At 41.6% G+C, this 27,224-nt stretch overlaps 1 protein-coding gene across 5 annotated transcripts in view; it reads left to right on the top strand.

Moving 5' to 3' along the window:
* shank3a (SH3 and multiple ankyrin repeat domains 3a) overlaps positions 1-27,224 on the top strand; it is an 813,035-nt gene that overhangs the window by 324,380 nt on the left and 461,431 nt on the right. For all 5 annotated transcript variants that reach the window (XM_052034272.1, XM_052034268.1, XM_052034267.1 and 2 more), the window contains 4 exons: positions 14,222-14,330; positions 18,876-19,027; positions 20,949-21,116; positions 24,167-24,283. In XM_052034272.1, the coding sequence (XP_051890232.1) occupies positions 14,222-14,330; positions 18,876-19,027; positions 20,949-21,116; positions 24,167-24,283 (546 nt within the window). The remainder of the gene's footprint in view (positions 1-14,221; positions 14,331-18,875; positions 19,028-20,948; positions 21,117-24,166; positions 24,284-27,224) is intronic.

Genomic DNA, 27,224 nt, shown 5'->3' with positions numbered 1-27,224 from the left:
CAGTGATAGTGCGGGAGACAGTGGCCTGAGATGCTCCTTGGTGGGGTTCTGGTTGAGAGTTAAGTCAGAGGAGGTGTCTGAGAGCTGACTGTAAAGGTCAGTCTGCCAGACTACAACAGCACCACCCTTGTCTGTGGGTTTGATGGTAAGGTTAGGATTGGTACAGAGAGAGTGGAGGGCAGTGTGTTCAGAGGGGGTGAGGTTGGGAAAGGTGAGGGGAGTGGTGAAGTCGAGACAGTAAATGTCCCATCAGCAGTTAGAGATGAAAAGATCCAGTGGGGGCAGAAGGCCAGAACAGGGTGTTCAAGAGGAAGAGGCTTAAGGTGGGAGCAGGGGTCATTGGTGAGGGATGGGGAATCCTTGCCAAAGAAATAGGCCCAGAGATGGAGGCGACGGAAGAAGAGCTTGGCGTCATGGCGGGTGCAGAGCTCAAGATGTGGGTGCAGGGGGACGAAGATAAGGCCCTCCCCAAGGACAAAACGTTCCGCCTCAGAGAGGGGAAGGTCGGAGGGGATAGTGAAGACACGGCAGGGGTTGGAGCTGAGGTCAGGGGAGGGAGGAGGGTTGGAGGAGTCAGAGATGGGTTGAGGGTTGCAGGGGTCAAGGAAAGGGGGATGGGAGGAAGATGGGGGCTCAAGATTGAAGGGGGGAACGAGGGGCAGGGGGAGGCTGGAGAGACCGGGGTGGGTGAGTAGTAGTGATGGAAGAGGAGCAGTAGACTCAGCAGTGGCGGGGGCCATGGCCTGGAGGCAGCTGGGGCCAAGATAGGAGCTGGAGGCAGCTGAGGACCTCTCATTATATAGAGGGCTGCTTTTGTGATTGTAAGTCTGTGACCAGAATGTACCACGGGGATTGGTGCTTGGACCCCAACTGTTTGTTATATAGATGTAAATGGAGGAGTATAACATAGATGTGAAGACACTACAGCACAGTACAGGCCCTTCGGCCCACAATATTGTGCCGATATTTTATCCTGCTCTACGATCTATCTAACCCTTCCCTCCCACATACCCCCTATTTTTCAATAAGTATGTTCAATAAGTTTTCACATGACACAAAAATTGGTGGTGGTGTTGATAATGAGGAGGGTAATCTTAGGCTACAGAGTGCTATTGATCAAATGGTCAGTAGGGCAGGGCAATGGTAGGTGGAATTTCATCCTGATGAGTGTGAAGTGGTGCATTTTTGCAGGTTAAAGGTAGGACTGTATACCATGAATGTAGGACCCTAGGAAGGGTTAATAAACAAAAGGGCCTTGCTGTACAAGTACAAAACTCCCTGAAGCTAGCAGCACAGGTGGATAGGATGGTGAAGAAGGCATATGAAATGCTTGCCTTTATTAGCCAGGTCATAGAGAAAAAGCAGCAAAATCTTGAAACAACTTCAGCAATGGCCTAATCAAAGTTTTGTGAAGTATTGTATGCAGTTCTGATCACCACACTATTGGAAGGATATTGCACTGGAGAAAGTGCAGGGGAGACTCACCAGGCTGTTGTCTCGAATGGATTGGGACTTGATAGAGGTGTACAAAATTATGAGAATTGTAGATAGATAGCAAAAACTTTTTTCCATGGTACAGGTATCTAAGACAAGAGATCATTGGTTTCTGTTGAGGAGTAGGAGGTTTAGAGGGGTTCTGAGGAAGATATTTTTCATCCAGAGGGTGGTTGCAATCTGGAACAAACTGCCTGAAAATGTGGTGCAGGAAGGGACTCTCACACATTTAAGAAGTATCTGGATGAGCACTTGAATTACCAAGGCAGTGTATGGAAGTTACATACCAGTACTGAGGGATAGGGTTACAAGAGATAGGTACTTGTTAGTCAACATGGACATGGTGGCCTGAAGGGCCTATTTCTGTGCTGCATGATGCACAGTGAGTATAGGATGAGGAGGATAGAACGAATGGATGCAGGGTTGAAGAGAGGGTGCTGGATGGGGATTCTTAGGGCATTGCAACCTGTTTGAGGTAGGACTTGTGCAAGGCAGATGAATTGACAATTCAGGCCACTATCCTTTGGGTAGGATTTAAACCAGCTTCACTGTCATCTGGGAACCTAACAGCAATTTCAGATGGGTTAGGCAAAACTAAATGTGAAACATAGGAATCTGTTAAGTTAGTCTGATAAACAGGGAAGTAAGTTTAGAAAGCAGAAAGAATGGTGATTGGGGAATAAAGAATTGTGTATTGTTGGGAATGCTTAATTGTTTGTTCTTTAATGCAAGGAGTAGAAATAAAGGCAGTGATTTAAAGAATATAAAAGGAGCAGTGAGAATCCTGTGTTCAGGAGAACTCTTTTAATTTGTATGTAGCAAACCCAGCAAGAGATGGGGCAGTACGAAACAGTTTTAGGGGGTGAAACCAGCAAGTGGGAATTCACTGTGTGCAAGAGTGCTGGATACTGTAGGAGAGCATTTTGAAGGCAGGAATCATAATTCAATTGGACCTAGCACAGGTTCAGAAAAGGACAAAGTAGACCAGAGGTAGAAGTTCTAAACTGGGGCAAGGCCAATTATACTGGGCTGATTAAGTGGACAGAAAGGTGGCAAATGGAATTCAATATGGAATTGGTGCATTTGGCGAGGGCAAATAGGGAAGGGATCGCACTATACATCTTCACTAGTGTCATTATTGTTACGTTTATTTTTCACACATGTAAGTTGCATATAATTTATATTAACTTAAATTTATGTTAACTTGTGTTTGTCCTCGTCTTGTAATGCACAGTACTGCTTTTGCAAAAAGCTAATTTTCATGGCATTTATACCCTATGTATGTATGCCTTTGCCAACAACAAACTTGAACTATATATAGTAAGATGCTAAGATATGGAGAAACAACAGGATCTCAGAGTGTATGCCCACAGATCCCTGAAGGAATCAACACAGGTAGATGTCAAGGCTATGAAGGCATAGAAATGCTTGCCTTCATTGGCTGAGGTATAGAATATAAAAACAGGAAAGTCATAATAGACCTGTATGAAAGACTTTTGTATTTTTAAGCACAGAATTAATGTTACAGTGTAAACAGTACTTACTGTGCATGCACCTAAAACTGACCTTCTACAAGACCTCACAGCAAAAAGATGTAGAAAATAATTGTTTCAGAGATAGTTATCAGCACATCCATGCTATGTTTCTCACTGATGCACATAAAATTGTTGGCATCCTGAAGTACATTTCACATTCTACTAGTAGTTTGGTATGTTTGTACAATAATGGCAGAGTGCACAGTGTTAGTATATGCACTGCATTTTTGGCACACATTAGCACAACACTGGCACACTGTTGTAGGGCCGATACTGGTCGTAAACTGAAGTTGATTGGTTTGATGGACATCAATAAGGTTTCTGGGGTTCATGCACATTGACTTTGATGAAGGGAAGCATAGAAATGGTGGAAAAATCCTTGGCAAGAGTGAGAACACACAGATTGCGTAGGGCTCATTTAAATGATCAGCTTCAATCTCCCACAACAAACAACTAAATTCCCAGTCTAACTGCTGGGATGGAATGCAGTCGAGCAATCATGGGTTTGGAGAATTGTGGAGAATGTTTACTGCTATCAAGAAAAGGGAGTGAAGTCTCACCATGATCAGGGGACGGTATAGCTCAGCTTCTTTACAAGTTCCTGGAGTGCAAGCCTACTAGGCTTGTAACATTCTGGCAGTGACTAGGATTTCCTCATAACAAAGGGAAATAGACTAGCCCAAATGAAAACAATGAGGCATGCCCTATTTCCTTTATAATTTATCTCACCCTGATCTCTGAACTACAAAGTTTGAGTTCAGTGCTAGGAAAGGCACAGCAGTGACCACTTTATGGTCACTGCTGCCCCCATTCACCCCATCCCCTGATTGCAAAATTAAATGGAAACTTACCATTGCAGAGATCTTCCCAGTGCAAACTTTTGAAAACTATTGTAATGGGGGGTGGGGGAGGGTGGTATGGGGGCAGGGAAAGCCCTGCATAGTAAGGCCCAGACTGCAGCTTGGAATTACTGATCAGTCTGATGACATTGCCACATCAGATCGAGCGTATTTAAACAGGACAATAATTGCTAAGATGGGTGTGTCCTCTGCTTCCTTTCTGTAGCTGTCTTGCTTGATAGTGGAAAGAGGTTAATGAGGACATGGTGACAAGAACACAGAACTGGGCCAATAATGTGGTCCAGTCTCCATAAGGCAGGGAACTAAAATTGAGGCTGTTGTTTAATACTGTGCGGCAATGGGACTGATAAATTTGACAGGTGACATTGATGCATGATTGGCTTTCTGCTTTGAAGGTTCTTTCTGACCATGGAGTACACCAAAGAGTGAATTGTGAACACAGTTAGTGATGTGGTAGCTATAAGTGTTGAGGATGTTGTAAGAGAGTCATGTCTAATCTCAACCAGATCCAGCTGATGTCAATGTTCTGACCATAGGTGTGTCCAGGATGCCTGATGGCAAATTTGTCCTGAAAGGAATTACTAGTTACATAAGAGCTCATGATAGCAACATAGCTCAAGTGGTCTTATCTATTTTCATTTTATTTTCAAGGGTTAAGATGCAGAGAGAAATTTTGCAGCAAGAAAAAATTAAAAATAAGTAGAGTTGTTTTCTCTGGAATTTAAGGATTAGTAGGTGATTTGATCGGATTTTCAAGATATTAAGGGAAACTGCAGTGAGGAGCTATTTATAGTGGTTGGGAAATTTAGAACCTGGGGCTAGAATCTGAAAATTAAAGCCAGGCATTCAAGAGTGCTGTTAGGAAACACTTTTATACTCATCTCATAGTAGACATTTGAAACTCTTCCACAACTGACAAATAATGTTAGATTAATTGCTAATTTTACATTAGAGATTGATTTTCTTTTTGTAAGCCAAAGGTATTAAGGAATGTGCAGGGAAAATACAGGTATGTAGAGTTAGATGATGATCAACCATTACCTCATGAAAAGTGGGTCTGTCCTCAGGAGCTAAGTCACCTGCTCATTTTCCTATGTTCTTCCAGTCCTACAGGCTCAGATATGAGGTGAGAAACTCCAGTGTGAAGGAAACCTGAAGAGTGCCATTAATTCTACTTTTCTCTAAACACCATACAGAATGTTGTTGTAGCAGACAAAAAGAAGACATAAAATTCATATGAACCATTTGCAACATTTGCAAACTATATTAATCCATGACTGAATTCTTACCTTTTGAATCAGAAGGTTATAAGTTTGAACTACTTTACAAAACCTGAGCACACATCTCGGCAGACACTTCAATAATTTAGTTATTTATTTACTTTTCAGGATGTGGGCATCTCTGGCAAGGCCTGCATTTATTGCCCATTCCTAATTGCCTCTGAGAAGCTAATGGTGAGCCACCTTCTTGAATTGCTTCAGTCGTCTACTGATGGTGCTTCACAGTGCTATTGGGTAGCTTGTTCCAGGATTTAGATCTAACAATGAGAAAGGAACAATAATATATTCCCAAGTCAGGATAGTGGACATTGACATGTTTCTGCTTCCTTTGTCCTTTACGGTGTGAAGGAGTGACTTGACAGTGGTACAGATAGTAGAGCCACTGCTTCATCGCACCAGAGACCAAGACTCAATCCTTACCTCGGATCTTGCATGTTGAATGTTCTCAACAACATTCAGACATGGACTGATAAAGAGCAAATAACATTTGTGCTACAAAAATACAAGGCAAATGACTTTATCCAACATTGCCCTGAAATTTGTTTGCCTATCCTGCCAGTGGATATGGAGGATTTTTGGAGACAGTGCTATGGCCTCTCTCCAGTGCTTTGTGGTGCCTGCAGTCGCACAAGCATACAGGAGGGCAGAGATTGCTGCTGTCCACTAGACTATGAACTTTCTGTTATCTTTGATGTCTTCATCTGCAACCTTTCTTTTCCTCAGATGGCTAAAGCTGTGTTGGTGCACTGAAGGTGATGACGAATTTCGACATCAATGTGGATCTTTGCCAAGAGGTTGCTCATGAGATATGAAAAGTGGTCTGCATTATGGATTTTTTTGGTTCAGAATGGCATTGTGGAATGGTAGATTACCTTTATTTTCCAGATAGAAGTGCAAGGCCCAGCATCTCATATGCCGCAGTGAATGAGTTGTCAATGACTTGGAGCCAAGTCTCTGAACGTGCACATACGCAAACATCATTTGCATACCACAACTCTGCTGCTGAGGTCAGGATGACCTTCGTTCTGGGGTGGAGGCAGTGTTGGTTGAAGAATCTGCCATTAGTCCTCTAGATTAGCTCCACTCCACTGCTTGTTGGAAGTGTGATATGACATAATGGCAAGAAAGATTGAAAAAAGCGTGTCGGGCAATGAAGCAGCTGTACTTGACAATGGTCTGCACTGAGTTTGGAACTGTTGTGGAACCACTGTGTAGGGTTATGTTTTGCGTGCCAACTTGAAGCAAACACAAGATGAAGACAAATTTCTTGGAAACAAAATCATTGTTACTGGATCAAAATCCTGGAACTGCCTACTTGACACCATTATGGGAATATCCTTTTGACAACCATCATAGGATCATTGAAGTCTATGGCACAGAAGGAGGCCATTTGACCTATGGTGTCCATGTGGGCTAAAGATGGACAAAAAATTTAGTCCCACTATGTAACTCTTTGCTAGCCCTGTAGGTTATGGCACTTTAAGTGTTCATTCCAGTACTTTTTAAAAATAGTAAGGTTTCTATCTTCATCCTGCCAGATAGTGAGTTCCAGACCCCCACCAGTTATTTGGTGAAATCATATTTTCTTAAATCCCCTCTCGAACTTGTGCTTAAATCTATGGTCCCCCAGTTACAGATCTGCCTAGGAAGAGAAACAGGTTCTTTATGTTTACTCTGTCTCAGCCTCTTATGCTTTTCAACAATTCAGTTAAATGCATCATCAATCTCCTTTGTTCCAAAGTAAACAACAATCTAGTCATTTTTTTTCTCACAACTATAATTCTCCAGCCCTTGGAGTATTCCTCTAAATCTGCCCTGCACTACTTCTAATGCTACCATATCTTTGTCAGAATTGTACACGGTACTCTAGCTGAGCCTAACTAGTGTTTGACAGAGTTATTCTGCACAGAAATAGGCCCCTTCCCACCATATCTATCAAGTACTTATCAAATCTAATCTCAATTGCCAGCACATAGTTCATAGATCTCAATGACTTGGCTATTCAAGTCCCAACCTATCCGACCTCTAGTCCTGGTAACATCCTCATGAATCTTTTCTTGAACCCTTTCCAGTGTAATGCCATCCTTCCTATAGCTGGGCAACCAGAACTGTGCAAGGAAAAGAAACCCAGCATATCCAATCTTTCCTCATAATTGAAATGCTCCATCCCAGACAATGTCTTGGTGAATCTCCTCTGTACCCTCTCCAGTGCAATCACATCCTTCCCATAGCATGGTGACCACAACTGTGCATAGTTGCGGCCTAACCAATGTTTTATGAAATTATAGAGTCATAGAACATGGATACATGGGCTACAGGACAATACTGACCAAGGGCAGATGGAATTTAATCCTAAGTGTGAGGTGATGCACTTTGAGAGAGCGAATATGGATACAAGATTCACAATGAATGGTAGGGCAGTAGAGTGTTGAGGAACAGAAGGACCTTGGTATACAAGTCCAAGAGTTCACCCGACCACATTCAGACTGACCAGCTGTAATATAACTTCTTGGTTCTCATGTACTATCCCATAGCTAATGAAAGCAATCATTTTGGCTGCTTTCTTCACCACCTTATCTACCTGTGCTGCCAATTTTTGGAATTCACTTATTGGCTTTGTGCAGGGGAGGTCATGCCTTACAAACGATTGAGTTTTTTGAGGAGGTGACGAAGATTGATGAGGGTAGGGCAGTGGATGTTGTCTATGTGGACTGTAGTAAAGCATTCAGCAAAGTCCCTCATGGTAGGTTGATCCAGAAGATTAAGGCACATGGGATCCATGAAGGCATGATAGATTGGATTAGATTCAAAATGGTCTTGGCCCTTGAAGACAAAGGGTAGTAATGGAGGGGTATTGTTCAGACTGGAGGTCTGTGACCAGTGATGTTCTGCAAGGATCAGTGCTGGGATCTGTTCTTTGTGATATATATATAAACGATTTGGACAAAAATCTAGGTGAGCTGATTAGTAAGTTTGCAGATGACACAAAAATTGGTGGAGTTATGGATAGCAAGGAAGTTGTTAAAAGATTCATCAAGATGTAGACCATTTGGAAATATAGCAGAGAAGTGACAAGTGGAGTTTAATGCAACAAGTGTGAGGTTGTTGCACTTTGAGATGTCAAAAGTTAGAGGAAAGTATACAGTGAAAGGTAGGACCCACAGGAGCATCAGTGTACAGAGGGGTCTTGGGCTGCAAGCCCATAGCTCCCTGAAAGTGGCCACACAAGTAGATAAGGTGCTGAAGAAGGCGTATGGCGTGCTAGCTTTCATTGGTCAAGGTACTGTGCATAAAAGTCGGAAAGTCATGTTGCAGCTATATAAATTTTTTGTTAGGCGATATTTGGAGTATCCATCTGCAGTTTAATTCATCACATTAATGGAAAGATGTGGAGACTTTGGAGAGGGTGCAGAAGCGGTTCTCCAGTATGTTGCTTGGATTACTGTGTATTAACTATAGGGGGAGGTTGGACAAGCTTGGATGTTTCCTCTGGAGCTTTGGAGGCTGAGGGGCAACCTGACAGAAGTATATAAACTCATGAGAGGTATAGATAATCAGAGTCTTTTTCCCAGAGTGGAAATGTCAAATAGTAGAGGGCAAAGGTTTAAGGTGGTGGGCGGGGGAGGGTGGAAATTTAAAGAAGATTTATGAGGTAATTTTTTTTTTACACAGAAAGTGGTAGGTGCTTGGAATGTGCTGCCAGGGGAGGTGGTGACAAAGGTTTAAGGTGAGGGGGGAAAGTTTAAAGGAGATGTGCAGGGCAAGTTTTTTTTTACACAGAGAGTGAATAGGTGCCTGGAACAAGCTGCCAGGGGAGGTGGTGGAAGCAGATACAGTGGCAACATTTAAGAGGCATTTAGACAGACACATGAACAGGCAGAGAATAGAGGGATACAGACCAATTGCAGGCCAATGGGATTAGATTGGCATCATGGTCGCACAGACATGGTGGCTTTGAAGGGCCTGTTCCTGTGCTTTAGTGTTTATATTCTATGTTCAATGACATGGAGATTGGCGGTGTTGTGGATAGCAAGGAAAGTTGCCTAAGCCTACAGCAGAGTATCAATCAGATGGAAATTTGGGTGGAGCATTGTCAGATAGAATTTAACCCTGACAAGTGCGAGGTGATGCATTTTGTGAAGTCAAATGGGGGGGAGGACGTGTACAGTAAATGTTACAGGCACTAAGGAATATTGATGAACAGCGAGAACAAGGGGTCCAAGTCTATAATTCCCTGAAAGTGGCAACATGGGTCGATAGGATGGTGAAGAAAGCATTTGTCATGCTTGCTTTCATAGGTCAAGGCATAGAGTACAAAAGTTGGGACGTTATCTTGCAACTTTACAAAACACTGGTTAAGCTGCACTTGGAGTATTATGGGCTGTTCCGGTTGCTGCACTATAGGAAGGATGTGATTGGGCTGGAGAGAGTGCAGAGGAGATTCACCAGCATGTTGCCTGGATTTGAGGACTTTGGTTTTAGGGAGATTAGATACGCTGGGCTTGTTTTTCGTGGAGCAAAGGAGGCTGAGCGGTGACCTGATAGAAGGATATAAGACTGTGAGAAACAGAGCTAGGGCCGATAGTTAGGACTTTTTCCATTGGTAGCAGTACAAAAACCAAGAGAGCAAAGGTTTGAGGTGAGAGGAAGGAGTTTTAAAGCTCTTGAGGGGTAAGCTTTTTGCATAGAGAGCAGTTGATATCTGGCATGGATTGCCAGAGGACATGGTGGAATCAGATACTAAATTTAAGAGACATTTAGACAGGCACTTAAATAGGTAAGGCATGGAAGGACATGATCCTAATGTGAGTAAATGGGATAAGTGTAGATGGGAAAAGTGTGGTAGGCCAAAGGATCCATTTCTGTACTGTGTGACACTAAGACTCTGACATTTGCTCAATCAGATCACAACCTCGTAAAATTGTCCTTGTCCCAAATTCGAATTAATAATCCCAGTCTATCTTTATTCTTTTCCCCAACTATGTTGCGATTGCCAGCCTCAATATGGTCTCTTGTTTTTACAAAGTTCATTCCTTGAAGTGTATTCTAGTATCACACATCACTGATGCAAGGTCATTAACCTGAACTGTTAATCTGTTTCTGTCTCCATAGGTGCTGCCTAATCAACTAAGTATCTCGAGTATTTTCTATTTTTGTTTTAAGTTTTCAGCATCTGCATTTTTTTTTGCTTTTGGATAGCCCATTTCTTGTTGATCTTTCTAAATACAGACAATAAAAAAGTTCTCTTGACTGCATTTCAAGAATTCTGCTCCATTTTTATCAGTATTGTCCCAAGTAACATCAGGGTGGATAAAACTGCTAGCTTGTTATTTTGACATTTCTCACTGTTCTTCAGGCATGGCCATTATATTGTACCCCCGAGGCTCCTTGCATTGAAGTGTAAACAACTAGGCATTGCCAAAGTGAATTTGCTTTCTTCCCCATCTTTTCTCTACTTTCCAAACTTATTTCTCTGCCTACTAGGCTCATTCACTAAACCAAACATTCCACATCCAATTTTGCTTCTCTACCTTCTGAACTACTGTGAGGTATCCGATCCCCTGCAATTTGGTTTAAACCATCCCTGTGGTGGAGAATATTGGTCCCAGCCCTGTTGAGATTACTGTTTTGGCTTGATGGTTATCCTGTTATATCCCTGCTGTTGGGAGTTTTCGTTGTTGATGCTGTTGTGCTTTGACTGAGGCTATAAACTTACAACCAGACTTATTAACAAATAAATGGCTCAGTTTTAAGTACTAGCCTAGTTAACTGATCTGGGCTTGGTTGGTCAAGGTCCTATGCCACAGAGGTCCCTGAGTTAGAGTAGAATGACATTGAGAGAATAGGCACTTTCAGAAGAGACAACATCTCCCAGCACTTCTGGAGCTCAGGCTGTGGTTATGGACCAATATGGGCATATGAGATGCTGGGATGTGATTAAGCATTTCCTGTCATCTCTTTTCTTGTCTATCGTACAGGCAGCTTTATGGGGAAAGAGAGCATGAGCCACAGAATGAGGGAGGCTGCTCCCTTCTTGGTGTGCTGTAGAAGTTCCACCTCCTTGGGTGGTGTGCTGTAGAAGTTCCACCTCCTTGGGTAGTGTGCTGGGGATTACCCTTCCACCTCTGTAGGTGTTAGGGAGGCCTTGCTTTTCAAGGTATACCATGCAAGCTTCTTTGCATGTGTCTGCACTGAGGATACTCCTCCCACACTGAGTTGGGAAGCTGCATTGCTCTGGATGTGGGCAAAGAAATTTATATTTTAGGGGTTTAATAAGGGCCCCTCACCTACTGGTTATGGTTGGAGAGCTTAGCCTTCTTGGTGTGCAGATGGAGATCTCCCTCACCCTCTTAAGTGTAATGCTTAACTCTCTGGATGCAATGGGTGACACTTCACCCTCAAATTGCAATACTGGTTATAGTAAATGAACATTATCGTGGGTGCCACTTATATGGGTGCTGGCATAAAGTGATTTCCCCATCTATGGATTGTAGAGGACTCATTCTCTTCTGGAAGGTAGTGGAAGAATCTCTACCTAGGTGTGATAGAAGGACCCTTCTGAACTGTGTGCAGTGTAGATCCCATTCTCTGAGTAGAACAGACCAGGGCTTGCTTCTCTAGGTGCCCCTTTTCCTCTGTGTTTGATGCACGCCGTTTTCCTTTTGACTGCTGTGGTGGCACTGCCTTAGCTTGCCCCACCCCCATCTCCTCCCAGGCATGTAAAGACACCCTATGCAACCCTAGGTGCCATTTGAGAGCTTTTATTTTCCCCTTTAACCTGCACTGAGGCCAATCCAGTAGCAATTGGTCTGCAGTTAAGGTTAAATCCGAGCATAGTTTGTTATTAAACTTGGCTGGAAATTTTCAACACCAGGAATTCACATTAAATGGGTGATACTGAATGGGCCAATGCATGTTTTGTGTGAGGGATGCAAAATTACATCTGTACAGAGCCTAACGCATCATGCACAGTGAGACAGGCATTGCACATTAAGTGTAAATGGAATGTAAATCAGCTGGGAAGTTGGGCAGGGTGGTGGCAGATGATATTTCATCCAGACAAGCGTGAGCTAATAGACTTCGGGAAGTTAAATTCTGGTAGGTCATGCAGAGTAAATGCCAGGGACCTTAGGAGCGTTGATGTACAGAGAGGCCTTGGGGTGCAAAATCTGCAGCTTCCCTGAAGGTGGTGACACAGGTGGATAAGGTAGTGAAAAAAGATGTTTGGTAGCCTCGAGTTCAAAGGCCGAGGCATTGAGTAGATGAGTTGAATTATGCAAAATGTTGGTTAGACTATAACTTAAGAGTATTGTGTATAATTCCGGGTTGCCACATTACCAGAAGGATGTGGTAGCAATAGAGAGAGTGCAGAAGAAATTCTCCAGGACGCTATCTGGAATGGAGGGCTGCACTTATAAGGAGAGATTGGATAGGCTATTTTTTTCTCACTGGAACACAGGAGGTGACCTGATAGAGGTGTATAAAATTATGAGGGATATAGATAAGATAGATATTCAGAATCTTTTTCCTGGGGCAAGGGAGTCTAGACCAAGAAGACAGAGTTTAAGATGAGAGGGGAGAAATTTAAAGAAGATCTTAATGGTAAGTTTTTCACTCAGAGGGTGATGAATATCTGGAATGAGTTGCCAGATTAAGTGGTGGGGGCAGATACAATTACAACTTTTAAAAGACATTTGGACAGGTACTTGGAGAGAAAGGCTTAGAGGATGTGGGCCTAATGTTGGCAATGGGATTAGCACAGACAGTGCTATAGTCCATGGATGATATAGTCCAATAGGGCCTGTTTCTGTGCTGTACAAATCTATGATTCTATAAGTTTATATTCATACAAAATAGTTTATCATTGCCTAAAAATATGTAGTCAAAAGAAAAGGTGGAAGCAATTGTGAAGGCAAGAAATCTATATAGAACTGCAAAACTTGGGTCTTTCTTCAGCATGGTTCAGTACAATGCTAGATTTTTTGCCAGATCATTGCAATAATATAGTTACAATTTTGTCAGTTACTTAAGGATGATGAGAAGTGGAATTAGGCATAAAACAGTATATGACTTGTGTGAGAAGAATTTGGGAAATGAGTCTGTTGGTTCATTGTCAAACAACACGGATGTTGAAACTTGAGTACGATGCTTCAAATTATGGAGCAGCAGTTTGATCGTAAATAATAAATGGAAGATAGTCAAGAGAAAATATTTATGTTTGCATCCCAATATATTGACAAAGTGAGAAAAATTATGTTCAAATTGAGAAAGAGGAATTGGGGATTGTCCAATTTGAGGAAATTTAAAATAAAAACTGAAAATAATAGAAATACTCAGCAAGTCAGGCAGCATCTGTGGAAAGGCGAACAGTTAACTCTTTAGGTCCTAGACCCATTGTCAGAACTGGGAAATAGAGAAAACAAGTTAGTTTTCACTAGTAGAGAAGGTGGGGCAGGGTGGGTAGAACAAAGGCAATATCTCTGAAAGGGTGAGACCAATGACTTAAAGTGGCAGTTAGAAGCTCATAATGCTTCTTGTCTATGCTGCTGATACCAAGATTGTAGGATATGCTAAGCAGGCCAGACTATACTAACAGAAAGAGAAAACTAGAGCTAAAGTGATGATTGGCAGAAAGTTCTGATACAGATAGAAAGCAAGAGTTGAAGAATTTGATACTGAGTCTGGGAGGCTGCAAGGTGCCCAGAATGGAAGATGCAGTGTTGTTCCTCAAGTTTGTGTTGGGTCTTGATGTAACAGTGTAGTAGGCCATAAGCAGATAGGCTAGAGTGGGATTTTAGTTTCCTATCTCACTCCCACTTTGAACAATGTTTCTTCCTATCTCACTTCCTCTTTTTTGTTGTTAAATTCATTAGCTTCATGATTGGGATTGGTGTCAAGATGAGGTGATCAGCATTTCTTAGAGCCTTTGCTGGACTGCTCTAATAGTTTGATTCAGCAACAGTAAAACACAATTATTCATCTTTTTGTTTTCAGTTTCATTGAAGGTTTTCAAACATCCATTGTTATCCTTTTTTATTGCCTTCTTTTCTAGGCGAATCTTAAAAAGTTCATGGAGTATATCCAGTACCATCATGTTGAGAAGATTGGTAAAATGTTGGAGAAAGGATTGGATCCGAACTTCCATGATCCTGACAGTGGAGGTGAGTCAATTCTATTATTCTTACATTGAGGCAGGTGACAACAAATTCTAAATTTACTTATCAATTGAAAGCAAATGTCATTCCAGTCTGAACAAGGAGATTGAGTGAGGTTACCAAATGAATGACTTTCAGGGCTTAAAGGTTTATACAGCATTAAGCAGTTAATTTTTTCCCTGAACTTTATTTCATTCACCATTTTACTATTTTTTCACCAACTCTGCTTCTCTGTCATTGCCCTTTTTCAATATTCTGTCTTTTCCTTTCAATCATTTCCTGTCTCCTCATTCACAAGCAGCCTACCTGACTCCTCACCCCTTGTGGGTGGAATCCATGATTAGGTATTTGCTTTTCAAAACAAAATTAAATGGTGGTTACAACATTGGTTACAGGATATGATTACACAAATGGTGGTTATAGGATAAAGTGTACATGGGTTGTGGAAAAATATTAAATGAGTGTGTTGGATGGGTACAGTGTACTTGGTGGTCATCCATGGACTATTTGTGTCACATCTGTGTGGTAAAAGTTGTGGGTTCAAGTTCCACATATTCTACGTTCTTATGTTCCACATATGACATATTTAGGATTTAAGTTGCAATTCAAAAAAAAGACACCAGAGAATATTATGGAAGGAATCATAAGAAAGCATAAAACTAATAGGGAAAACAGTCCACAAATGACCACCCATGTACATTGTACCTATCCAACGAACTCATTTAATATCTTTTTACAACTCATGTGTGCTCTACCCTGAATGGGTTTTAACCACCATTTAATTTTGTTTCCAATAACACAATACCTAATCATAGACTCCATCCACATATATTTGATTCATTTTACAGGATATAGGCATCACTGGCAGAAATTGGTATTGGTTTATTATTGTCACTTGTACCGAGGTACAGTGAAATGTATTAATGCCTTTTGCTCCTGAAAAGGATTTCTAATATTTAGATCCAGGGATGATGAATGAATAGCATTATCCTTCCATGTCAGTATGGTGTGAGACTTGGAAGGAAGCTTGCAAGTGATAACATTCTCATGTACCTGGTGCGCCTGTTCTTATGATATTAGAGGTTTCAGATTTGGGAGGGACTATCAAAAAGGCTCTAGTATGTTGCTGCAATGTTTTTTGAAGGTAATACGTGCTGCAGCCATGGTGTACTATTGGTGGAGGGAATTAATGTTTAGAGTAGAGGGTAGAGTGTTAATTAATGGAGCTGCATTGCCCAAAGTGATGTCAACTTCTTGAGGGTTATTGGAGCTACATTCAACCAAGCTAGTGAAGAATATTCCAACTTAGACTCATAGAGTCATATAGCATGGAGACAGGCCCTTCGGCTCCACTGGTACATGCCGACCAAGACACCAATCTAAGCTAGTCCCATTGGCCCATGTTTGACCCATATCCCTCTAAACCTTTCCTATCCATGTACCAAATGCGGCCTCACCAACATCTTATACAACTGCAGCATAACATCCCAACTTCTGTACTCAGTGCCCTGACCGATGAAGTCCAGCTTGCCAAAAGCCTTCTTCACCACCCTGTCTATCTGAGACACCACTTTTGGGAAACCATATACTTGTTCTCCTTGGTTCCATGTTCTGCAACACTCCCCATGGCCCTACCATTTACTGTGAAAGTCCTACCCTCATTTGCCTTCCCAAAATGCAACACCTTGCGCTTATCTGAATTAAACACCATTTGCCATTCCTCAACCCACTTTCCCAGCTGATCAAGATCCCTCTCTAATTCCTGATAACAATCTCCACTGTCAACGACACCACCTATTTTAGTGTCATCTGCAAACTTACTAACCATGCCTTGTACATACTCGTCCAAGTCATTGATATGACAAATAGATGACAAAAACCAATGGGCCTGGCACTGACCCCTGGGGTACACCACCAATCACGGGCCTCCATCTAAGAAACAACCTACCACCATCACCCTTAGCTTCCTATCATCCAGCCAATTGTGTATCCAATTAGCTAGCTCTCCCTGGATCTCATGCTATCTAACTTTCCTTAAGCAGCCTAACATGCAGAACCTTATCAAAGGCCTTGCTGAAGTCCATGTAGACTATGTCTGCTGGCCTACCCTCTTCGACCTTTTGGTCACTTCTTAAAAGAACTCAATCAAATGTGTGAGACTTCTTGATATGTGCCTTGCAACTGGTGGAAATCTTTTGGCTATTCGGAGATGTCACTCAGAAGAATCAGAATAAGGTTTATTATCATTGACATATGTCGTGAAATTAGTTGTTATGCACCAGCAGTACAGTGCAAGACATAAAAGTTACCATATTACAAATAATTAAATAAATACTGCAAAAGAGGAATAATGAGGTAGTGTTCACAGACTGTTCAGAAATCTGATGATGAAGCTGTTCCTAAAATGTCAAGTGTGGGTCTTCAGGCTCCTGTACCTCCTCCCCGATGGTAGTAATGAGAAGAGGGCACGTCCCGGATGGTGAGCGTCATTGATGATGGATGCCGCCTTCTTGAGTCACTGCCTCTTAAAGATGTCCTCTGGTGGGGAGGGTTGTGCCCATGATGGAGCTAGCTGAGTCTACAACTCTCTGCAGCCTCTTTAGATCCTGCGAATTGGAGCCTCCATACCAGGCAGTGATGCAACCAGTCAGATTGCTCTCCACTGTATATCTGTAGAAATGTGCAAGAGTCTTTGCTGCAGAACACCCAGCCTTCAGCCTGCTCTGGTAACCACAGCAGTTACGTTACCAGTCTAGTTAAGTTTCTTATCAATGGTATTTCCTAGGATGATGATGTAGATGCCAACTTCTTCATTATCATAGGAATTGCAAATGGAATTGAATATTATTCAGTCACCAACAACCATCCTCACTTCTGAGTTTAGGTGAATGGAAGATTATGATGAAGTAGCTTCAGATGATTGGGTCTAGGACATTGTCTTGAGGAACAGCCACAAATATGACCTGGGACTGAGCTAATTGACTCCCAATTAACAAAAACATCTTTCTTTGTGCAAGGTGCATCCCAATCAATAATGGATTTTCCCTTGAAAATTTAATGAAGATCCTTGATTTTTGGGATGTAGCTATTTATTGTTACTTCCTTGAGAGGATGATGGTGAACCACTCTTTGAATTTTGCAGTCCTCTGGCGAAGGCTCTCCCACATTGTTGTTAGGTGCTAAGTTCTAGGACTTAGACCCAATGCTGTTGACTTGGAGAAGAATCTGCATGTGTCTGATGTCCTGCTTCTGTTTGGTGGTAGAGTTCATTGGTTTGGGATGTGCTGTCAGAATGGCTGAGGTAAGTACGGGTGACCCCATGAGATGGCCGTACGGGTGACCCCATGAGATGGCCGTACGGGTTATAGAAATTTGCTCTTGCAGAATTCACAAATCACAACCCAAAAATTTGTGGTAGAAAATAAAATTTGTTCTTATGGAACTTGTGTGAGAAAAAGTAAATAATCCAACACAGCATTTTTTTCCAACGTATTTCTTGATGCATGTGCAGATAATTTGGCTTCGTGTTATGGAAAATCATGATATGAACTGTTTTCTAGGAACGCAACCACCCCATAATGCAGGAGTTGCCTATAATTGCAGAGCATTTGCTGGACATGTACTACACACTGCATCCACAAAGCAATGATGAGAAAGGGAGATTAACATTTAATGTAGTGGATAGGTTACCGGTCTGCTTTGGGTGGTGTCAAGCTTTATTAGTAACGTTGCAACTGCACTCATCCAGGCAAGTGGCAAATATTCCATCGCACTGCAGACTTGTGGCTTGTGGATAATGGAAAAACCTTAGGTTTCAGGAGACGAATCACTCACTGCAGGAAACTCGGTCTCTGACAAGTCCAGTTGAGTTTCTGGTCAATGGTTCACCCAGGATATCACACCCAGTCAGAAAGTGCTTTGATATCAAGAGCAGTAACTCATTTCAACTTGAAATTCAGCTCTTTAGCTTGTGTTTGGAACAAAGCTATAATGATGTCTGGTGATAAATGGCCCTGGTGGAACACGTTGTTGGTGAGCAAATACCATTTGATAACACTGACAATGGCATTTTCCATCTGCTTACTGATTAAGACCAGGCTCTGCAGGCAGTAATTAGCCAGATTCAATATTTACTGGTTTTTGGTGGACGGGACATACCTGGGGAATTTTTATTTTGTCGGGGCATGCCTGTGTTGCAGTTGCACTGGAACAGCTCAACTCCTTACAAACTTTTATGTACATCTACCTACCATGATATCTACCCATTTAAATAATGTGCTTCCCATAGACTTGTGCACCCACCTCACCCTTGCATGGACTCTAGCCATCCGTTTAATCTCTATCTACACTCATTGTAAACCGCCCATTTAATCTTCTGGAGAAAATTGCTGGATCATTTATAGCTGCAGCGGCAATAAATTTGTGAGGACTCCTGGTCATTGATTTAATGTTACACTCTACATAAATTACGTTAATACATTCATTCTTGGTTTTGATTTTGAAAGAATAACTTACTGATCTAATTCACATATTACCTGTCACTACTGTCAGAATGTCCATTAACGTTGGCTGCACAATTGGAGAGCACATCTGAGATCATCAAGTTGCTGAAAAATGGGGGAGCTCATTTGGACTTTAGGACCCGGGATGGATTAACAGCTTTACACAAGGCCGTGCGATGTCAGAATCATACAGCACTAATAGTAAGTAGACAATTCCACACTACACCAACAGTGATCATGTGATTTCATGCCGCAAGGATACTTAGTACATGATTCAAGCTGCATTAACAATGTGTACACGATTTCACACCAACTAGCATTATGTTGCAATACTGGTGAGTACATGACAATACACTGATAGTGAGCTATTAGTTGCACTCTGAAGTGAGTGCATAAAAATCACATGCTAATGCTATTAGTGAACATGGAGCCACCATATTGCTTTGTCCACTCCACCTCTTCCCACTGCCCCACCCCCAACCTACACATGTGTGTTTGATCACTGAACATGAGGATCTGAACATTGGAATGGGAGGAAGCCATTTTATCCCTCAAGCCTGTTCTGTCACTCAGTGTGATCTGTGATCAAACACCATATACCCAGCTTTGCCCTATTTCCCTTAATACCTTTGGATAACTAAAGTCTATCAATCTCAAATTAAAATTAACAATTGACCAATATAGTTCCAAATTTCTACAATGTTTTGATATAAATGCATTTTCTAACTCAAAGCTCCAATTTTCAGTGTGTATCCCCAAGTTTTAGATCCCTGAATCAGCAGAATTTGTGCCTCTAATATTTTGAAAACCAGTTCCCCTAATATTTTGAAAACCAGTCAGATTGTCCCTTAATCCTCTAAATTTAAGACAATGCAATCCTACTTTGAGTTATCTGATCTCATAATTTAACCATTGGAGTCCAGGTATTATTTTAGTAAATCTTTGCTTGTATCCTACCCAAAATATGGTGCCCTAAAGAGAAAATGATACTCCAGGTGTGTTTTAACCACTGCTTCCAAACTCTCCTTGCTTTCTGGATTTGAAAACCAGCCTTCCAGTAATCTTGTTTGGTTGTTTTGTGTTACCGGCCCCTGACATTTTAATGGACTGAATCATACTCACTTGAGCAAGCTAATCCTCTGAGCCATTAGGTCCAGTAGGTCTCCTGCTGTTCTGCTACTGGGCTAACCATTGAACCATGTTGCTCATTAAAAAAAACTGACTCCTTGCTGAAGATGTTTTCTGGAAATGTGAAACCATGCAGAATGTTAGTTAAAACATTCAAGGACTAAAGGAGCTGGAATGTGCACTGTACTTCCTATAGTGGTGACTCAAAGACAATGTATGTGTGTGTGTATGAATGTATGTACATGAGACACAGTGATAGCATTCTGATCTTTCAGTCAATCAATTTGATCCCAACTCCAGATCTTGACGCCATCATTGAGTCTGACTCTTTGGTACAGTATTGAATAATGGCTGCACTGTAAGAGCTGCCATCGTTCAAATTAGAGGATGATCAAAGGCTTTGTCTCTCTCAAGTGGAACTGTAAGATCCCATAACATATTCAGAGAAAAGTAAGTGAGTTGTCCCTGATGTCCTAGCCAATATCAATCAGAGCCAACCCCTAACACAGATATTATCTCATTGTAGGCCATTCAACCCTTCAGCCTTTGAACTATTTGCCTTTGTTCTAGATGCTAAAACAAAATAAAAATCTGTCAGTTTGAATCTTGAAACTTACATTTGACCAAAAAGGTTAGAGAGTTCCAGAATACCTCTACCTTTTCTGCAAAAGAATGCTTTCTGGTTTTGCTCTTGAACAGTGCACTTCTGATTTTTGGATTGTGGTCCTTCTTTGTAGATGCCTTCAAGAGAAGAAGCAGTTTTTCTGAATTGTCCCTGTTTAATTCCTTACACCTGATTGTCATGTGTTTCTTACATTATAAAATAATAACTCTATGTAGTTTGTACTATTTTTATTAACCATGTTTTGTGAGTAAATTTTATAAATGCATTGTGATTGTACATCCTAAAATAATAATTCTATGTGACTGCATCATACAGCAGTGTATGATAGTACATCCTTTAGTAACCATCTTGTGTGTCTCTTTTGTACAGACTCTGTTAGATCTGGGTGCTTCTCCAGATTACAAGGACAGCCGGGGGTTAACGCCTTTGTACCATAGTTCAATGGTGGGAGGAGACCCTTATTGCTGTGAACTGATTCTGCATGACCGTGCCAATGTGGGCTGCATGGATGAAAATGGCTGGCAGGAAATCCATCAGGTAAAGCTATCCTCTGGCAAATGGCTGACAGGAAACCGAATATACTGACAAACTGATTTGAAATAGGACACGTGAGTGACGTAGTAATAGCTTGGAATCATATAATGCAACCTGTTCAATCCCATTCCCATTAATTTCTCATAGCAGGAGCTCACCCATTTTGCTGGAGCTGGGAGGGAGCAGATGGGGACACAAGATGCCATTTGAGCATTTCATCTGGAGCATTCGAGAAGGGACTGAGCCTGCTTATGTTTGCAGATTCAGGCCTTTATCAATGTCCTGATATACTTCCAACATAACTATGTCTCGGAGGGCATTGCAGTAAGAAATAGAGAGGCTTGACTGTTCTCCGTCATCAAGATCTTTTGGCTACACAAAGCAGCTGGAAGGCATCATGTCCTTATGACCCACTGAGAAGAATTGTGAGGAAGTCGTTGGCAACTCCTTCATACACAATCCAAACTAAGATTCTGGGATCAGTCTTTAAAGCTCTCATTTAGGATGGTTAGTCATCTATCAGAGGCTATCAATTCCCATTAATATTCCAAATAACTGTATGCCAATCCAAACTAAAGCTCGGGAAAAAAATCTGACAAAGTGAGCAGACTTTACTTTCTTTTCCTTCTGTTTTATCCTCAAGAATTCTTTTGAATTACAAAGCATGTATTATCTGAGGCACTAAGAATGTAATTGAACATTGAAGTCCTGGGCTAAGATTGATTGATTGACCTTCACAACCAAGAATGACCATCTTTCTTTTCCCCATTGATTTTCATTGACTTCATTTTTATTAGGCTGCTTGGTTCCACGTTTGCTCAAACATTGTCTTGATGTTAAGGGCAGTCACTGTCACCTCATTTATGGAATTTTGCTCTCTTGTCCATTTGGACCAAGGCTGTAATGAAATTTGGGGTTGAATAGAGCTGGCAGGTTATTACTGCATGAGTATGTGACATTGTTAATGGTGCCTTCTATTGCTTTGCTGCCAAGTGCAAATAAAATGATGGGAATTAATTACTCAAATTAGATATCCTACTTTTTGGAGACAGGAAATCTTGGGCAGTTTTCCAAATTATCATTTACATGGCTTTATCATAGCTGCACTGGAACAACTTGGTTAAAGGTCTGTCTAATTCTGGAGCATGTCTTCAGCACTACAGCACAAATAGTTCAGTCCCAAAGGATTTGCTGTATCAGATGCCATCAGCCATTTCTTTGTTATCACATGGAATTAATCAAATTGGCTGAAGGCGCCAGTTTGTGATAGTGAGGACCTTGAAAATATAACTACAGATTGTTGCCTTGGGCAGTCCCTTCGGATCAAGGGTGAATTACTTTCACTCTGGTTTAGTGGGTTTAGATATGTATGATGGGGCAAGTGGGTGAGTAGTTTTTGAGGTGGTGCATTCCTTCCATTGGCCTCGTGCTGCCAACACATGGACTTGAAGTTCTCAGTTCCCTCCTGAATAATGCTTCTCCACTTTGGAAAAGGATTGAAAGAATTGTCAGGACAATGATGCAGACTTATTTGACATCAGTCTTTACTGAAGCTAGCTGTGTTATAGATCCACTGGTTGGGGTCATGACTTGCATGCCATTATGAAGCAAATGTAAGATGGAGACAAATGTCTATGGGTGTCCAAGTTTAAGGAGTGTACTCCACGGTCTCTCTCAGTTGATGGAGTCAAAAGTTTAAACGGATTTGTTAAAATTCCCACTTGTATTGATTGATATTTCTCATGGGAGTTGTCGTCCAGTGAAGAACAAGTCCACTGTGCTTCTCAAAGACAGAATCTACATTGTAGTTCAGAGAGCAGCTCTTTGGCCACTGGAAGCAATTCAGGGGACTCGGGCAATTTTACCTGTGACGAGCAGCTGGTAGACCCTTTTCTGCAGTTATTGTAGTCAGACATCTCCTTTCTTGAAGATGGTTATAGTTACAGCATCTCTGAGGTACCTGGCATGTTCTCCTTTTCTCTGATATGGGCAATGAAATTGCTAAAGTTCTTCACTGTTGAGTTTTAGAAATTCAGTGTGGATACCATCTCCCATGTGGCCTTTTCAACTACTTGTTGGTGAGGAGTAGCAATATGGCTGAATTAAATAAGCTGCTATGAGATGTCACATCAAGGGTTTGTGATTGAGGAAGTTTTTGAGGCATTCCTTCTAGAAGGCACAGACTGCCACTCTGTTCTTGAAAAGCTCAACTCTGCTCTTGGCTCTTTGTGTGGTGGAGCATTGGGTGTTTGGGCCTTAGATGGTCTTGATAACATTGAATAGCTCTCTTTGATTAAGTTTTGTACATGGAAGCCATTGTTGAGGATGAGGTATTCTTGGAGCTTCCTTTCCCCCCCCCCCCCCCCCACCGCCTCCACTCTCCCTTTCTCACATGAGTACAAGGACCCACATGGCCTCTTTCGATATTTTATTATCCCTAACCATTCCTGCCTTCACAATCCCTGACCTCCTCATCATTCCTGCCCAGTTTAATTGTCCACTATTCACAAATGAATATCGAAGGATTGCAGAACTTTAATTTGATCCATTGGTTTTGAGATTGCTCAACTTGCTTTATTGCATGTTTCTTTCATTGGTTCACATTCATGTAGCTCTGCCTTCCATAGAAGAAGATATATAAAATATTGGTTTAATTTCAGTCTTTAGTCTTTTGATAACACTATTGTAGGGAAGGAAACTTGCCATCTCTCTCACTCATCACCCTTTTACTTGCTGACCTACATTAGCTGCTAGCCCACAAATTCCTAGATTTTAAAATCCCTCCAATGCCTCTCTTCATCCTGCTTTTGTACATTAGTACTGCACAAAACACATTCTGAGAATTCTCTTTCTCTAAAATTGTCCCCTACTCCCTTAATCACAGTTAAGTTTACACTCTGAAGTCGCCTTGCAAAGTGTTCGGTTGTATTAGGACGTGTAGAGAAGACAAATAAAAGCTATAATTGTCAGTGGCACTCACAGGCTGAATGATTGATTGAAACTAAATCAGTGATGAGCTGCTGAAGTTCTAATCATCTATTGTTTTGATTCAGGCTTGCCGGTATGGGCATGTGCAACACCTGGAACACCTGCTGTTTTATGGAGCAGACATGAGCACGCAGAATGCCTCTGGGAATACAGCTCTGCATATCTGTGCACTCTACAATCAGGTCAGTAGTGGGTGGAAGGGTTCCCGGGAAAGGGCAATGGTTGGATAAAGAAGTGAACTGCAGGATGCAGGGAGATGACGCAGGAATGGTGAGGGCTATAAAATCTTGACTCGTTGTGGTCATGCCAGAATGCGAGGGTGTTGTAAGTAGCATGTTAGGAAGTGCATGGGAAGATGTGGCAGAATGCAAGTGGGAAGGGTTGATAGGAGACTGAAATGGGAAAGGGTGTGGAAAGTTTGGGTATCAAAGCAAGCAGGAAGGTTATGGGAGTTAGGTAAGAATAGAGGTAGGAAGGATGAAGAGTTCAGGGCAAGAATGGAAGCTAGAAGAGTGGGGAGCAGAATGCAAATAGGAGGGAAAAGAGAGTTGTGGTGATCATGGAAGCAAGAAGGTGGAGTTAATGGACCCTGCAGCGTAAGGGTATGGGAAAAATAGAATGCAGATGTGGAGAGATCCAAGGATCCAGAGATCTCTTTGTGGCCTGTAATAACTGCTTCAGTGCAGGGAGTATATAACTTGCATGTCTGAAGTTGAGGAAGGGGCATGCCAATATGTCCATTCTGTTTCATGCCAAGATGAACAAACTTTCAGAATACCAGATGCTACATTAAAGAATAGGATATTAAAGAGTATAATCACTGGATTATTATCCAGGCCTTGTGCACTTCAGGATAGGTAAAACAGGTTCAGGAGGTTAACATTTGGCTTAAGAAGAGGGTTCAATTTCATTGAACACTGGGACAGGAAAGAACTACAATCCTGTGTTCCATACTAAAATGGTTAAGACCAGGGCCCCAATGGAAACCACATACAATGTGGCCCCAAGGACTTTAAATGAGTGTATGAGATTAGGAAGGTGATGGTTCACAAGGAAAATGAGTATTAATAAAAATTATCAAATACATTAATGAGAATAAAATAGGTCAATAGTCAGAAAGGATGTTTAAGGTACCACATGGAAAAGGAAAATTAAAAGTAGTTGAACTAGAAGATGGAAATAAGAAACGTGAGTAAGTGTTGGAGAATGACTGACTCGTGTGTTTCCCAAATAGGCACTCATTAACAAATGCGTAACGTAAAAAAGAACAAATTGAATGAATTGCAGGCACAAATTCAACTTGGATGATATGTGCATGATAATTATTATTGCAATGGTTATAACATGTAAGGACTGGGAAGTAAATATACCAAGTAATAAGGTGAACAGGGAAGATACAGCAAAGGATTAAGGGGCTGGGAGTGGGAGGTGGGTGTGCCTGGTAAGGAGTAGCCTGCATGAGTAAGAATGAAGTCACTTCATATTGAGATGAACGAGATGAGCAGGCTGCAGAATTAAATTGTGAATTGAATTAAGCCATTGGCTGAGCTTCTGTTGTACAAAAATTACTAGTAAGGATGTTGCACTTGATTGAACATCTTGAAACTTTTCAGTTGATCAGTGAGAATGCCAGCATGAATTTCTAAAGGGAAGGTCATGCCTGATGCACCTGACTGGAATTTCTGAAAGGATCTCTTTTCATGTCCAGTAATATAACTCATAGAACTTTCCATTGATAGGCACAATGTAAAAGTTGTAAATTGATCACAGCAAGATCCCAAAACATGCTTGGCACATTCTTAAGCAGTGGGTAAACCAAAAGGCTTTACTTGGTCTACCTCTCACCACGGTTGCAAGTCTCGGGTATTATTTCACATTATTGGCTCTTAACTAACTCGCTTGAGTACAATAAAGGTTTAGGGCCTTCCAGGTAATCCTTCTGAAGGGATAACTATTGCAGTGGGCAATGGAATGTCCATAAGTGCCATTTACATGTCATCTACCAGGTATGAACTAAACTTGAAACTCATGGAATTAAAGTTAATTATTGACCTGGTTAGGAAATGGACTAATCAGCAGAAGACAATTGATGGGCAGAGTTGGGGAAACAAGGGGATGCAGCACTAATGCACAGCTGTTTTGATGTCCCACAAATTCTTATGCTGGTCACCACCATGCACTGCCTTTGTGAATGACTTAGAGGTTAAGGAGTGACTTCATGGAGGACTTATGGTTAGATAAACAATTTCTGCTGATTGGAAAGTCAAAAATTAGAGCAAGATTTTCAGAGTGAAAGAACACTTATGCACATGATGTTTGTTCCTCATCATCCGCCAGTGAACCTGGTGGGAAGTGTGGGGCCATGTAAAAATGAACTAGGCTGCAGTAACTTTTGAGGATGAATATTCCACTCACCCTTACAAAAACCTGGGTACAACTGGCATCAGTGCAGCCCATTTGGAATCAACAAACAGAAAGTTAGAAACAGCCAAGCAGGAGACAGAGAAAAAATATGTAACCAAAGTAGTTTTCATTTGTTCTTTCCTTTTAGGAGAGATACATATGTATTCTTACACTGATCTTCACTGTCAGCCAAGGTCATAGCTTGTGATAAGGGGTAAGCATCAGGGAATTGTTGATTTAAGTTGCAGAGTCTCATGTGATAGGCTGTTCACAGAGACATCCTGCTCTCTGATAGTGTCTGACAGGTAGACTCTCTAGTTTAGTTTAGATAAGGCTGCTTCTTTGGTGTAGCTTAAAATAGGCTCTGTCGTCTTGTTCCACGCTGTGACTTTGATAAGATATCTTTATTAGTCACATGTACATCGAAACACACAGTGAAACACATCTTTCGCATAGAGTGTTCTGGGGGCAGCCCGCAAGTGTCACCACGCTTCCAGCGCCAACATAGCATGCCCACAGCTCCTAACTGGTACGTCTTTGGACTGTGGGAGGAAACCGGAGCACCCGGAGCAAAACCATGCAGACACGGGGAGAACGTACAAACTCCTTACAGACAGTGGCCGGAATTGAACCTGGGTCGCTGGCGCTGTATTATTGAATTGATGCAGTGATTATCAATGTACATGTGACATCCTCTGGAGAATTGAGATTGTTCTTGAC

Source organism: Pristis pectinata, chromosome 19 (genome assembly GCF_009764475.1).
Source record: "Pristis pectinata isolate sPriPec2 chromosome 19, sPriPec2.1.pri, whole genome shotgun sequence".
Lineage (NCBI taxonomy): Eukaryota > Metazoa > Chordata > Chondrichthyes > Rhinopristiformes > Pristidae > Pristis > Pristis pectinata.
Note: the sequence above shows the minus strand (reverse complement) of the source record. Positions and strands in the feature narration are given on the sequence as shown.